Genomic DNA, 13,249 nt, shown 5'->3' with positions numbered 1-13,249 from the left:
CAAACAAATAGCAGTGCCCCTAACATAAAGGGTTAGATGTGAGATTAGTTGGCAATGGGGGAAGGTTACGTGAGGAACCACCCATGCCCATGACCGCCAAAAGAAATGGCCCAGGGGCATTCTGAAAAAACAACTGTCTGTCAGCCAATGAAATTTCACCACGACCTATCACCCCACCACCACCCTACCAACACTATAAATCACCCCTGGCCGGGAGAAGCTGCGTGACTTCCCTGGCCTCTGTCTTGCGGAACAGTAAACCTGACCCAGGAGCACTCTAAATAAAGCTTTTGCTTGTCCACACTTGGTGTCTACGTCCTTCTATCTTTCTTGGTGGAAAATACCTTACAAGCAGGGAAGAAATAGAAACAACTAACAAGAACCATCCCTGCGCCAGACCAGGCGATGGTGCAGTGGATAGAGCCTCGGACTGGGATGCGGAGGACCCAGGTTCGAGACCTCGAGGTCGCCAACTTGAGCACAGGCTCATCTGGCTTGATCAAAGCTCACCAGCTTGGACCCAAGGTCGCTGGCTTAAGCAAGGGCTCAGTCTGCTGTAGCCCCACGGTCAAGGCACATATGAGAAAGCAATCAATGAACAACTAAGGTGTCGCAATGAAAAAAACTAATGATTGATGCTTCTCATCTTTCTCCGCTCCTGTCTGTCTGTCCCCATCTGTCCCTCTCTCTGACTCTCTCTGACTCTCTGTAAAAAAAAAAAAAAAAAAAAAAAATTAAAAAAAAAAAAAAAAAAGAGCCTCCCCACAATAAGACTCCAGGAGGCCCTGACCGGTTGGCTCAGCGGTAGAGCGTCGGCCTGGCGTGCGGGGGACCTGGGTTCGATTCCCGGCCAGGGCACACAGGAGAAGCGCCCATTTGCTTCTTCACCCCCACCCCCTCCTTCCTCTCGGTCTCTCTCTTCCCCTCCCGCAGCCAAGGCTCCATTGGAGCAAAGATGGCCCAGACGCTGGGGATGCTCCTTGGCCTCTGCCCCAGGCGCTAGAGTGGCTCTGGTCGCGGCAGAGCGACGCCCCGGAGGGGCAGAGCATCGCCCCCTGGTGGGCAGAGCCTCGCCCCTGGTGGGCATGCCTGGTGGATCCCGGTCAGGCGCATGCGGGAGTCTGTCTGACTGTCTCTCCCCGTTTCCAGCTTCAGAAAAATACAAAAAAAAAAAAAAAAAAAGACTCCAGGACCCGATGGCTATACTAGTGAATACTACCAAACATTTATAGATTTCGTACCTATCCTTCTCAAAGTCTTCCAAAATATAGAAGAAGCAATACTCCCCAACACATTTCATGAGGCCAACATAACATTCAAAGCAAAGCGCAGCAAGGACAACACAAAAAAAGAAAACTACAGAGCAATATCTCTAATGAATACAGATGCAAAAATATTCAACAAAACACTAGCAAATTGAATACAGCAACATATCAAAAAAAAAAATACACCATGATCAAGAGGGATTCAAGGATGCACTTGGATGCACAAGGAGTAAAAGGATGGTTCAACATATGGAAATTGATTAACATAACCACATCAACAAAGAACAAAAATCACATGATCCTATCAACAGATGCGGAAAAAGCAATTGATAAGATACAGCATCGCTTTATGTTTAAAACAGTAAAATCGGAATAGAAGGAATGTACCTCAACATAATAAAGCCCATATGTGACAAACCATCAGCTGATATCATACTAAATGATGAAAAACTGAAAGTTTTTCCTCGAAAATCAGTAACAAGACAAGGCTGCCCACTTTCTCAACTCTTACTCAACATAGTTCAGGAAGTTTTAGCCAGAGCACTCAAGCAAGAGAAAGAAATAAAAGGCATCTGTATCAGGGGAAAAAAGAAGTAAAATTATCACTTTTTGCAGATAACATAATCTGGTAGATAGAAAACCCCAAAGATTCCACTGAAAAACTATTAAAAACAATAAGCCAATACAGTAAAGTCACAGGATACAAAATCGATATACAAAAGTCTATGACTTTTCTATATGCCAACAATGAAACACTGGAAAATGAACTCAAAAACACAATTCCTTTTACAATTGCAACAACAACAACAAAAATACCTAGGAATAAACTTAACAAAGGATGTGAAAGGCCTGTATACTAAACACTAAAAAACATTATTGAAAGTAATTGAAAAAAGACACAATGAAATGGAAAAATATTCCATGGTCATGGAGTGGAAGAATCAACATAGTTTAAATGGCCATATTAGCCAAAGTAATATACAAATTTAATGCAATCCCTATCAAAATCCCAATGTCATTTTTTTAAAAAAATAGAAAAATTACCACATTTATATGGGATCTTAAAAAATCCCGACTAGCCAAAGCAATACTGAGGATAAAGAATAAAGCTGGAGCCTGACCAGGCAGTGGCGCAGTGGATAGAGCGTCGGACTGGGATGCAGAGGACCCAGGTTCGAGACCCCAAGGTCGCCAGCTTGAGCGCGAGCTCATCTGGTTTGAGCAAAAGCCTACCAGCTTGAACCAAAGGTCACTGGGTCCAACAAGGGGTTACTCAGTCTGCTGAAGGCCCGTGGTCAAGGCACATATGAGAAAGCAATCAATGAACAACTAAGGTGTTGCAACGCGCAATGGAAAACTAATGATTGATGCTTCTCATCTCTCTCCGTTCCTGTCTGTCTGTTCCTGTCTATCCCTCTCTCTGACTCACTCTCTCTCTGTAAAATAAATAAATAAATTTACTTGTTCTTTAAGAATAAAGCTGGAGGCCCTGGCCGGTTGGCTCAGCAGTAGAGCATTGGCCTGGCGTGTGGGGGACCCGGGTTCGATTCCCAGCCAGGGCACACAGGAGAAGCGCCCATTTCCTTCTCCACCCCCCCCCCTCCTTCCTCTCTGTCTCTCTCTTCCCCTCCCACAGCCAAGGCTCCATTGGAGCAAAGATGGCCCGGGCGCTGGGGATGGCTCCTTGGCCTCTGCCCCAGGCGCTAGAGTGGCTCTGGTCACGGCAGAGCAATGCCACAGAGGGGCAAAGCATCGCCCCCTGGTGGGCAGAGCGTCGCCCCTGGTGGGCGTGCTGGGTGGATCCCGGGTGCATCCCGGTAGGGCGCATGCGGGAGTCTGTCTGTCTCTCCCCGTTTCCAGCTTCAGAAAAATACAAAAAAAAAAAAAAGAATAAAGCTGGAAAAAAAAAACACGAATAAAGCTGGAGGTATCACACTACCTGCCTTCAAACTGTAATATAAGCCACAACAATCAAAACAGCATAGTACTGGCAGAAAAACATACAGACCAACAGAACAGAATCAAGAGCCCATAAATAAAACCACGAATATATAGTCAAATAATTTTTTACCAAGGACTCAAAAACACACAATGGAGAAAAGAAAGCCTGTTCAATAAATGGTGCTGGAAAAATTAGAAAGCGGCCTGGTGGCGCAGTGGATAAAGCGTTGACCTGGAAATGTTGAGGTCACCGGTTCGAAACCCTGGGCTTGCCTGGTCAAGGCACATATAGGAGTTGATACTTCCAGCTCCTCCCCCCCCTCTCTGTCTCTCCTCTCTCTCTCTCTCTCTACCTCCCTCCCTCCCTCTCCTCTCTAAAATGAATAAAAAAAATTAGAAAAATTAGAAAGCTACATGCAAAGAATAAAACTTGACTGCAGTTTGTCCCCCTACACAAAAATTAATTCAAAATGGATCAAAGACCCAAATATAAGATGTGAAACAATAAATTACATAGAAGAAAACACAGGTACTAAGCTCAGGGTCCTTGGCCATAAAGAACTATTTATGAATTTGTCCCCAAAGGCAAGGGAAGTAAAAGCAAAAATAAATGAAACTACAGCAAACTAAAAAAGCTTCTGCACAGCAAAAGAAACCTACAACAAAACAAATAGGCAGCTAACTAAATGGGAGATGATATTCGCAAACATAGCTCTGATAAGGGGTTAATAAACAAAATGAATAAAGAACTCACAAAGCTCAGCAACAAACAAGCAAACAATCCAATTTTAAAAATGGGGAGCCTGACCTGTGGTGGCACAGGGGATAAAGCGTCAACCTGGAACGCTGAGGTCCCTGGTTCAAAACCCTGGGCTTGCCCGGTCAAGGCACATATGGGAGTTGATGCTTCCTGCTCCTCCCCCTTCTCTCTCTCTGTCTCTTTCTCTCTCACTCTCTCTCCTATCTAAAATGAATAAATTTAAAAAAACCAAAAACTTAAAATTAAAAAATAAAATAAAATAATGGGGAGCCTGACCAGGCGGTGGCACAGTGGATAGAGCGTTGGACTGGGATGTGGAGGACCCAGGTTCAAGACCCCAAGGTCACCAGCTTGAGCGCAGGATTATCTGGTTTGAGCAAAGCTCACCAGCTTGAGCCCAAGGTCGCTTGGCTGGAGCAAGGGGTCACTCAGTCTGCTGTAGCCCCCCGGGTCAAGGCATATATGAGAAATCAATGAACAACTAAGGAGCCGCAATGAAGAATTGATGTTTCTAATCTCTCTCCCTTCCTGTCTGTCTGTCCCTATCTGTTTCTCTCTGACACTCTCTGTCTCTGCCACACACACACACACAAAAAAAAGTGGGGAGAAGACCTGAACAGACACTTCTCCCAAGAAGAAATACAAATGGCCAACAGATATATGAAATAATGCTCATCTTCACCAGCTATTTGAGAAATGCATATCAAAACGACAATGAGATACCACCTCACACCTGTTAGATTGGCTACTATCAACAAGACAGGTGGTAAGAAGTATTGGAGAGGCTGTGGAGAAAAGGAAACCCTTATTCACTGTTCATGGGAATGTAAACTGGAACAGCCAGTATGGAAGAAATTATGGTGGTACCTCAAAAAAATTAAGAATATAACTACCATATGACCCAACAATACCTCTACTGGGTGTCTAACCCCAAAACTCAAAAACATTGGTACATAAATATTCATTGCACCAGTATTCATAGTGGCCAAGACATGGAAACAACCAGAGTGTCCCTTGATAAGAGGATTAAAGAGGAAGTGGTACATATAGACAATGGAATACTACTCAGCCATAAGAAATGACGCTATAGTGACTTTTACAACAACATGGATGGACTTTGAGGACGTTATACTGCATGAAATAAGTAAATCAGAAAAAGTAAGAACTGTGTGATTTCACACATAGGTGGGATATAAAACAGATTCACGGACATAGATAAAAGTGAAGCGGTTACCAGGGGAAGGGGGAACATAGAAGATTGGGGTGGGGGAAGGATGTAAAGAGGGACAAATACAAGGTTATGGAAAATGTTGTGGCTTTAGGTGATGGGTATACAACATAATCAACAGTTCAAATGCTATAGAAATGTTTACCTGAAACCTAGGTACTCTTATTGAGCCATGTCGCCATGTTTAATTCTCTAAACAAAATTTAAAAATTAAAAAGAAGTCTGTTGCATTTTTATGTTAGTAATAAGCAAAAAGAAAAAGAAAAAAAAGTAATTAGTGGATCAATAGGAGAGGAGTGGGTTTTTTCCCTCTTGGGCTACAAAAAAACACAAGATGCATAAAAGGAATGCTTCATGGCAAACCAAACAGTATTTTCCCTTTCCCACCAAAAAAAATCTCTATTATCTGTTCAGTTCAGAACATTTCATAATGGTCTGTCACTTTTGCAACTAAAGTACACAAGAAATTCAAGTTTCATTACTTGTTGACCACAAGGCAACGGGTTAAATTCTTCCATGGACTCTTTCCCGCATCTGGGACCGTTTCCAAACCGCGCTCGGGAGAGCTCCTCTGGGCCTGTCCCAGCGCAGGGAGAAGCGGCGGCGGGAGGCGCGACGCCCCTCAGCCAGCCTTGGGCGTCTGTGGCCCTCGCGTGGGCGACCATGTCCACGGTCCCGCGGCCCGCCAGCCCAGCTGCTCCCAGCCTCGTCGGCCTCTCCATCCCGGTGCCGGTGCTTGGAGCCCGCCGGCCCGCCCACGACGCTGGCCCTTCAGCTGCTCACCGGAAGCTCTGGTCACCCTCCTTTCACACCGAGAGCACCGGACCTCAGCAGCTGCCCAGGGCTGACCTTTCCTTTCCATCTGCCCAGAGGCAGACAGGAGGAGCCGAGCCTTCGAAGCGGCCACCGCCATCGCTGCCACCTTCTCGTCCTGAAGACCGTTGGTGACCGCGTGCCGCTCCCAGCGTTCCTCGCGCCCGCCCGCCCGCGCTCGCGACCAATCACTGACGACGTCTCTGCAGGCAGCCAGTCAGCGGACTGAGATCAAAGCCCGCCCCCCCCAGTCACTTGACATCACCCCTCCCCTCTTCCCGCCCCGGCCGAGTGCTGGCGGGGGTGGGGAGGCAGTTTTCAGTTTTATCCCAGCGGCTTCATGCCAAGGAAGGATGCAGGGTGTTTTTGAAGGACCATTTACTTTCAAACCTCTACCAAAAGCATCATCCCCTGAGCACGTAGTGCACTCAAATTCAGATTTCATGTATTATTACTTGTAGACCTCAAAGACAGCAAACCCTACTTGGAATGAGTTCCTCTTTCCCTAGTATCTATCGGAGCCAGAAATCCTAAACCTACAAAAAATGTACCGTATTTTAATTCCATATTTGAATCATCTGCTATGGATTTGAGGGTTTGACTACTAGTAGTCTCCGTGGAGAACCTATTAGTGGCTACTGGTGGGGAAATTCAATTAACCATTTCAAACTAAGGGGTGATCATCATCACTACAGTTATTGAGCTAGGAGTGGTTCCGGAGACTAAGAATTTGTAAAGAACCGGCTGATAGCCTCTATTTAACATAGTAACTTCTGCTATGGTAGCTAAGTGCCAGAAGATAACTAGACAATAAAAATTACTGCACACTAAAAAAAAAAAAATTACTGCACACTAGAAAGTGATGTAGTATGAAGAGCCTTCCTAGAGGGCACAGGGCTAGGTAGGACTTACAGGAGTAAACAGAGGGAAGGAAGCATTCTAGGGAAAAGGAACAGCATAAACAAGGAGAAGTAGATAGGAGATGCAGTGGCCTCTTTAGAAATTAATTTATAGACCATTTGGCCAGAGTACTAATTTCCTTAAAGTGAGTTTTTTTGGAGAGGTATGTTGAGGTAGAATTTTGGACAGTCTTGAATGTTGAGCTAAGGAGTTTGCATGTGACCGTTCAAGCGGTAGAAAGCTGGCTAAGTGTGTGACCAAGGGATGAAGTCGTCTGGTGGCAATGTGGCAGGTATATTGTGGAAGAAGTACCTGGAGATAATGGCAGGGTGCCTTCGGCAGATAAGAATAAAAGCCTGCAGATATTCCTTATTTCTCCTCTACAATTATAAAAGAAATATAAATAGAGTTCAAAAGCTCACCCCTTATCAAAAAACCTTTATATATTGATACTCTTGGGATAAAATACCAATCTTAACCCATCCACATGTTACCTATTCAACAGATTCTCTACTACTAATCCATAATAAAACTTATACTACTAACAGCACCAATATCCCCACGTAACATACCTAATTTTTTACAGTTTTGTGAATGGTTTTCCCTGTTCCCCTATCCAGAATGCCCACTCCTTCCTTTTTGTCAATTTGTATTCTCATCCTTCATGGCTCAGCATTTGAACCACCGACTCCTCCTTGACACCTTTACGTTTCTCTCTGTATTCACTACTGCTCTAGTAAGTAACCAGAATCTGTGTCTATTTCATTTGTTAGTTTATTTTCATTAGATTCCATATATGAGTGAAATCATATGGTACTTGTCTTTCTTTGCCTGGCTTATTTCATTTCACTTAGCATAATACTCTCCAGGTCCATCCATGCTGTTGCAAAGGGTAATAGTTCCTTCCTTTTTTACAGCTGAATAGCATTCCATTGTGTAAATATACCACAGCTTTTTTATCTACGTATCTACTGATGAGTACTTGGGCTGCTTCCAGATCTTGGCTATCGTAAGTAACACCAGATTGAATTTTCTTAAAGGTGGCCATCCTGCAATATGCTATTGGCACTCTTTCTGGTAGTGGTGGTGGGTGAAAAAGACAGTGGGCCAAAAATGAAGCTGGAGCAATGGGCAAAGGCAGATTATAGAGAGCACTGTGGGCTCTTTTTTTTTTTTTTTCAGAGACAGAGAGAGGGATAGATAGGGGCAGACAGACAGGAAGGGAGAGAGATGAGAAGCATCAATCATTAGTCTTTTGTTGTGACACCTTTGTTGTTCATTGATTGCTTTCCCATATGTGCCTTGACCATGGGGCTACAGCAGACCAAGCAACCCCTTGCTCAAGCCAGTGACCCTGGGTCCAAGCTGGTGAACTTTGCTCAAACCAGATGAGCCCGTGCTCAAGCTGGTGACCTCGGGGACTCGAACCTGGGTCCTCCGCATCCCAGTCCGACGCTCTATCCACTGCGCCACCACCTGGTCAGGCCACTGTGGGCTCTTTGATAAAACTTTAGATTTTATAAAGCAGAGGAATGACATGACCCAACTGCTTTCTCTCTTTTATATAGGTAGCAGTAGGTGGAAGAATTTTAGCCATTTTTAGGTTATTGTTTTTGTTATTAGCTCCCAGAATAAGGAGATATTATCCCCATGGCTGGGGGACTTTCTTACCCAGGATGCTGCTTACCAAGGAGATGAAGAAGGATGTGGGGCCTGCCTACCACAGCAGCAGGGCAGTGTAGTTGAACAAGTCTTAGATTGAACAAACTTGGGTCTTGAAGCTGGCCAATGTCTAACTGTGCTAAGAGTGCCCCTGAAAGGAGTGAATGGTGGGTTTCTTCTGAAAGGACAATTTTCTTTTTAAAAAAGAATTATTGATTTAGAGAGTGACAGAGAAAGAGAAAGAGAGAGAGAGAGAGCATTGATTTGTTATTCCATTTATTTATGCATTCATTGGTTGATTTTTGTATGTTCCCTGACCAGGGACCAAACCCATAAGCTTGGGGTATTGGGATAATGCTTTAACCAACTGAGCTATCCAGTCAGGACTGAAAAGACTATTTTCAAAGAAAAGGAAAAATCATGTTCTCCAACATAGAGTAAAATGAACAAGTGTTAAAGAATGCATGTAGCTCACTATTTATACAATGGTGTAACTAGGCAGGAATTAGATCCTGGTTAAAGGATCAAAGCAGTGGGCATTTATCTGGATTCCAGGAATGTTAGAAGATTGTGTAAATGAAACAGGACTGGCTTTTCCAGAGGAAGGAGGAACAGCCCTCACCAGGCAAGATCATGTGCTTATCTGTAGACAGAATTATTTCGAATTGCTGTCAGTTTTCAATAAACTTAGAGCTGGAGTGCACCCCTGAAGGATGAGCTCTGGATAGCATGTAGTTTTTCCATGGAAGCATAAATTCTCCCCACACCACCCTAAAGATTCTAGAGTTGAGCCACTTAATGGAAGAGAAGAAATGCACAGTGCTGGGCAAGTCACTTAACCTCTAAGCCTTTTTCTACTTGTAATACAAGACTAAGGCTATTAACTGATGGGGTTGTGGGTGTTAACCTGAAAAGAAAAGACGCAAGGGAGAGGCAAGAAGCATTTATTTGATATCCAGAAGCATGGCTATTTGGGAAGCACTGATTCAGGCAGAAGTCCAAATAGTGTTCAGATGAGGGGTGAATGCAAGGGCTTTTATGAAAAGAGAAGGGGAATAATTACATGAATAGAAGGAACGAACTTCCACTGATGTTAATAAGTCAAGAGAAATTTCTACAGGTTCACAAAAGCTAAATTATCCTTTAGCTATACATGGTGGTACTAATTATAAACAATGTCTTTAATTTTCAGACCTACTCAGAATGTTGGCTTTCCTGTTAGCTCTGTGCACACTTGTTTGAAAGACAGTGCTGTTGCAGGCCCAGTTCAAAGGTTATTTTGCCCAATTTAAAACTTTTTAAAAAGTTTGGGGAGTAAGATGTATAGGGCAGTTCCTCTGGGATGGCAGCTCTGACTCCATTTTGAAATGGATCCATTTGACCAAACCCATAAGCTTGGGGTATTGGGATAATGCTTTAACCAACTGAGCTATCCAATCAGGACTGAAAAGACTATTTTCAAAGAAAAGGAAAAATCATGTTCTCCAACGTAGAGTAAAATGAACAAGTGTTAAAGAATGCATGTAGCTCACTATTTATACAATGGTGTAACTAGGCACTATTTATACAATGGTGTAACACAAGCATTAATGAGATAGATGCTTTTAGGAGGTTATCAGAGTGCCCAGGACACAACAGATGTTAAATATCAGCTCTTGTTATTATCCTGTTAAGAGACATTAAATTCTAGTGAATGAATGTGGAGCCTTGACAGTCTTTGAATGTGTACAGTCAGAGGAAGCAGCATGTGTGCGTTCCGACGGACATCATATTGTGGTTGGTTTTTTTTTTTGTTTTTTTTTTCAGAGACAGAGTCAGAGAGAGGGATAGCCAGGGACAGACAGTCAGGAACGGAGAGAAACATCAAACATTAGTTTTTCATTGCGCGTCGCAACACCTTAGTTGTTCATTGGTTGCTTTCTCATATGTGCCTTGACCGCAGGCCTTCAGCAGACCAAGTAACCCCTTGCTCGAGCCAGCGACCTTGGCTCAAGCTGGTGAGCTTCTGCTCAAACCCGATGAGCCTGCACTCAAGCTGGCAACCTTGGGGTCTCGAACTTGCTTGGGTCTTCTGCATCCCAATCCGACGCTCTACCCACTGCGCCACTGCCTGGTCAGGCGATATTCTGTTTTAAAAGTCCTTGATTCAGTACCTTCTCTTTCCCCATCTTGAGGAAACAGGGTGGCTTTTCCACAGGCCCGATCTGAACATATCCTAGTCTGGATCTCTGCAGGTAACTTCCCTTACAGACACCTCCAGGGGAGTCTATTTACTCAGAAAGGCATGCACACGTGCGTGCACACACACACACATACACACTCTCACACACGAGCCTAGTGCTTCACATGCTGGAATTAACTGCCTTGTCAAGACTGGGATGAGAGGCCATTATGATGCTACTCCAAAAAGAGCCCAGTTCACTGGAACTACTGATGAAAGATTAGTTCTGGGATAACTGTGTGATAATTGTGGTTGAAAATACAGATTAAAAACAAACAGGATGGGCCCTGGCCGGTTGGCTCAGTGGTAGAGCGTCGGCCTGGCGTGCAGAAGTCCCGGGTTCGATTCCTGGCCAGGGCACACAGGAGAGGCCCCATCTGCTTCTCCACCCCTCCCCCTCTCCTTCCTCTCTGTCTCTCTCTTCCCCTCCCGCAGCGAGGCTCCATTGGAGTAAAGATGGCCCAGGCGCTGGGGATGGCTCCTTGGCCTCTGCCCCAGGTGCTAGGGTGGCTCTGGTCACGACAGAGCGACGCCCCAGAGGGGCAGAGCGTCGTCCCCTGGTGGGCGTGCTGGGTGGATCCCAGTCGGGCGCGTGCGGGAGTCTGTCTGACTGTCTCTCCCCCGTTTCCAGCTTCAGAAAAATACAAAAAGACAAAACAAAACAAACAAACAAACAAAACAAACCAAAAAAAGAAAACCAGGATGGCAACATTATTTTAACTTAAAGATACACATACACTGACCTGTGGTGGTGCAGTGGATAAAGCGTCGACCTGGAAATGCTGAGGTTGCTGGTTCGAAACCCTGGGCTTGCCTGGTCAAGGCATATATGGGAGTTGGTACTTCCAGCTCCTCCCCCCTGTCTCTCTCTCCTCTCTCTCTCTCTCTCTCTCTCTCTCTCTCTCTCTCCCTCTCTCTCTCCTCTCTAAAATGAATAAATAAAAAAATTAAAAAAAAATAAAAATAAAACTTAAAAAAAAAAAAGATACACATACAATACACATTGCACATTATATCTATTTATACGAAGTTACCATGTTGGCTCCCTGATCTCTTTCATGCTTCTAAATGTGACCCGTGAGAACATGGTAGAGAACCATGGCTCTAAGTCACCCTTTTCCTGTCCAGAGATTCAACCTAGACACAGCACCAGCAGAATGTCTTTGATAAAATGAATAATAGAGGAGAGGCGATAGGGTGGAAGCCACTGAATGGAAAATGGGGGTGCCATTTTTGGAAAGTCTGTGAACACTACTCTCCCTGGGGTACTGCTGAGAAGAGCTTGTCCTCCCATAGAATCCTAACTTTAAAATGTGCGCCCATCAGAGACCCAGCATACAGGCAGGGATGCTAGTGAGTGAGGTCAGAGTTCAGAAGGAAAATCATATGTTTTCAGACCTTCCACTGAAAAGTAAATTACTGGAGAAATCAACAGCAAAAAAATTGAAATCATATCTCCCTTGTTTGGTGTGTGACTTATGCTTTGCATTCCAGAAAAACTTGAATTAATTAGAATACCACAATGAAACCTGGTTTTATAAAATACCTGTTACTTAAAAAATGAGGCCTCTCGGCCCTGGTCAGTTGGCTTAGTGGTAGAGCATTGGCCTGGCGTGCAGGAGTCCCGGGTTCAATTCCTGGCCAGGGCACACAGGAGAAGCGCCATCTGCTTCTCCACCCCTCCCCCTCTCCTTCCTCTCTGTCTCTCTCTTCCCCTGCCGCAGCCAAGGCTCCATTGGAGCAAAGTTGGCCCTGGCGCTGAGGATGGCTCTATGGCCTCTGCCTCAGGCGCTAGAATGGCTCCGGTTGCAACAGAGCATCGCCCCCTGGTGGGCATGCCGGGTGGATACTGGTCGGGTGCATGCGGGAGTCTGTCTGACTGCCTCCCCGTTTCCAACTTCAGAAAAATACAAAAAAAAAAAAAAAAAAAAATGAGGCCTCTCTTGGGGCTGTCAACAGGGATGTATGTCTCTTGCATGAATTAACCTAAGTTAAGGGATGATACATGGCAGACATAAAATGAGTGCTGGAAGGTGCTTTGCAGCTGTTTTACAAGAAAGAAGTATCACTGTTTCAAATGACAGCTCTCTACTGAGGCTGAATCCTGGGAAATAAAACGCCTTTGGGTCAGGGGAGCATCTGGAACAAGATGTGTATGATGGACTGGAAGCTCATTTTGGAGCAGCAGGAAGTAGGGGTGGAGGGCTGTGGGAGGGGAAGAGGGGTCACATTAGTAGGAGGGAGAGCACCAAGGACGGTTGAGGTGGTGCAACTAGGTGGCTGAGGACCTTTAAGAAGGACCTCTCAAAGTCAAAACTGAGGTTGTCTGTGTTGCGGTAATGTAAACCTACCGTCACTTCCATCTCTTACAAACCTGCAGCTGCACTGGCCTCTATGAGCAAGGTCACTGTGAAAATATAAGTTCTCCAGAAATTCACAGAAATGTTTGGGAAGTTGTT

At 44.8% G+C, this 13,249-nt stretch overlaps 1 protein-coding gene across 1 annotated transcript in view; it reads right to left on the bottom strand.

Annotated features, from left to right (window-relative positions):
- RNF17 (ring finger protein 17) overlaps positions 1–6,108 on the bottom strand; it is a 158,645-nt gene extending 152,537 nt beyond the window's left edge. The window contains exon 1 of the mRNA XM_066254842.1: positions 5,978–6,108. Within this exon, the coding sequence (XP_066110939.1) occupies positions 5,978–6,107 (130 nt within the window). The 5' untranslated portion in view covers position 6,108. The remainder of the gene's footprint in view (positions 1–5,977) is intronic.
- Positions 6,109–13,249: the final 7,141 nt, after the last annotated feature.

The sequence above is a fragment of the Saccopteryx bilineata genome, chromosome 2 (assembly GCF_036850765.1).
Source record: "Saccopteryx bilineata isolate mSacBil1 chromosome 2, mSacBil1_pri_phased_curated, whole genome shotgun sequence".
Classification (NCBI taxonomy): Eukaryota; Metazoa; Chordata; class Mammalia; order Chiroptera; family Emballonuridae; genus Saccopteryx; species Saccopteryx bilineata.
The sequence above is the reverse complement of the archived record's forward strand: the minus strand, read 5'-3'. Positions and strand labels throughout refer to the sequence as shown.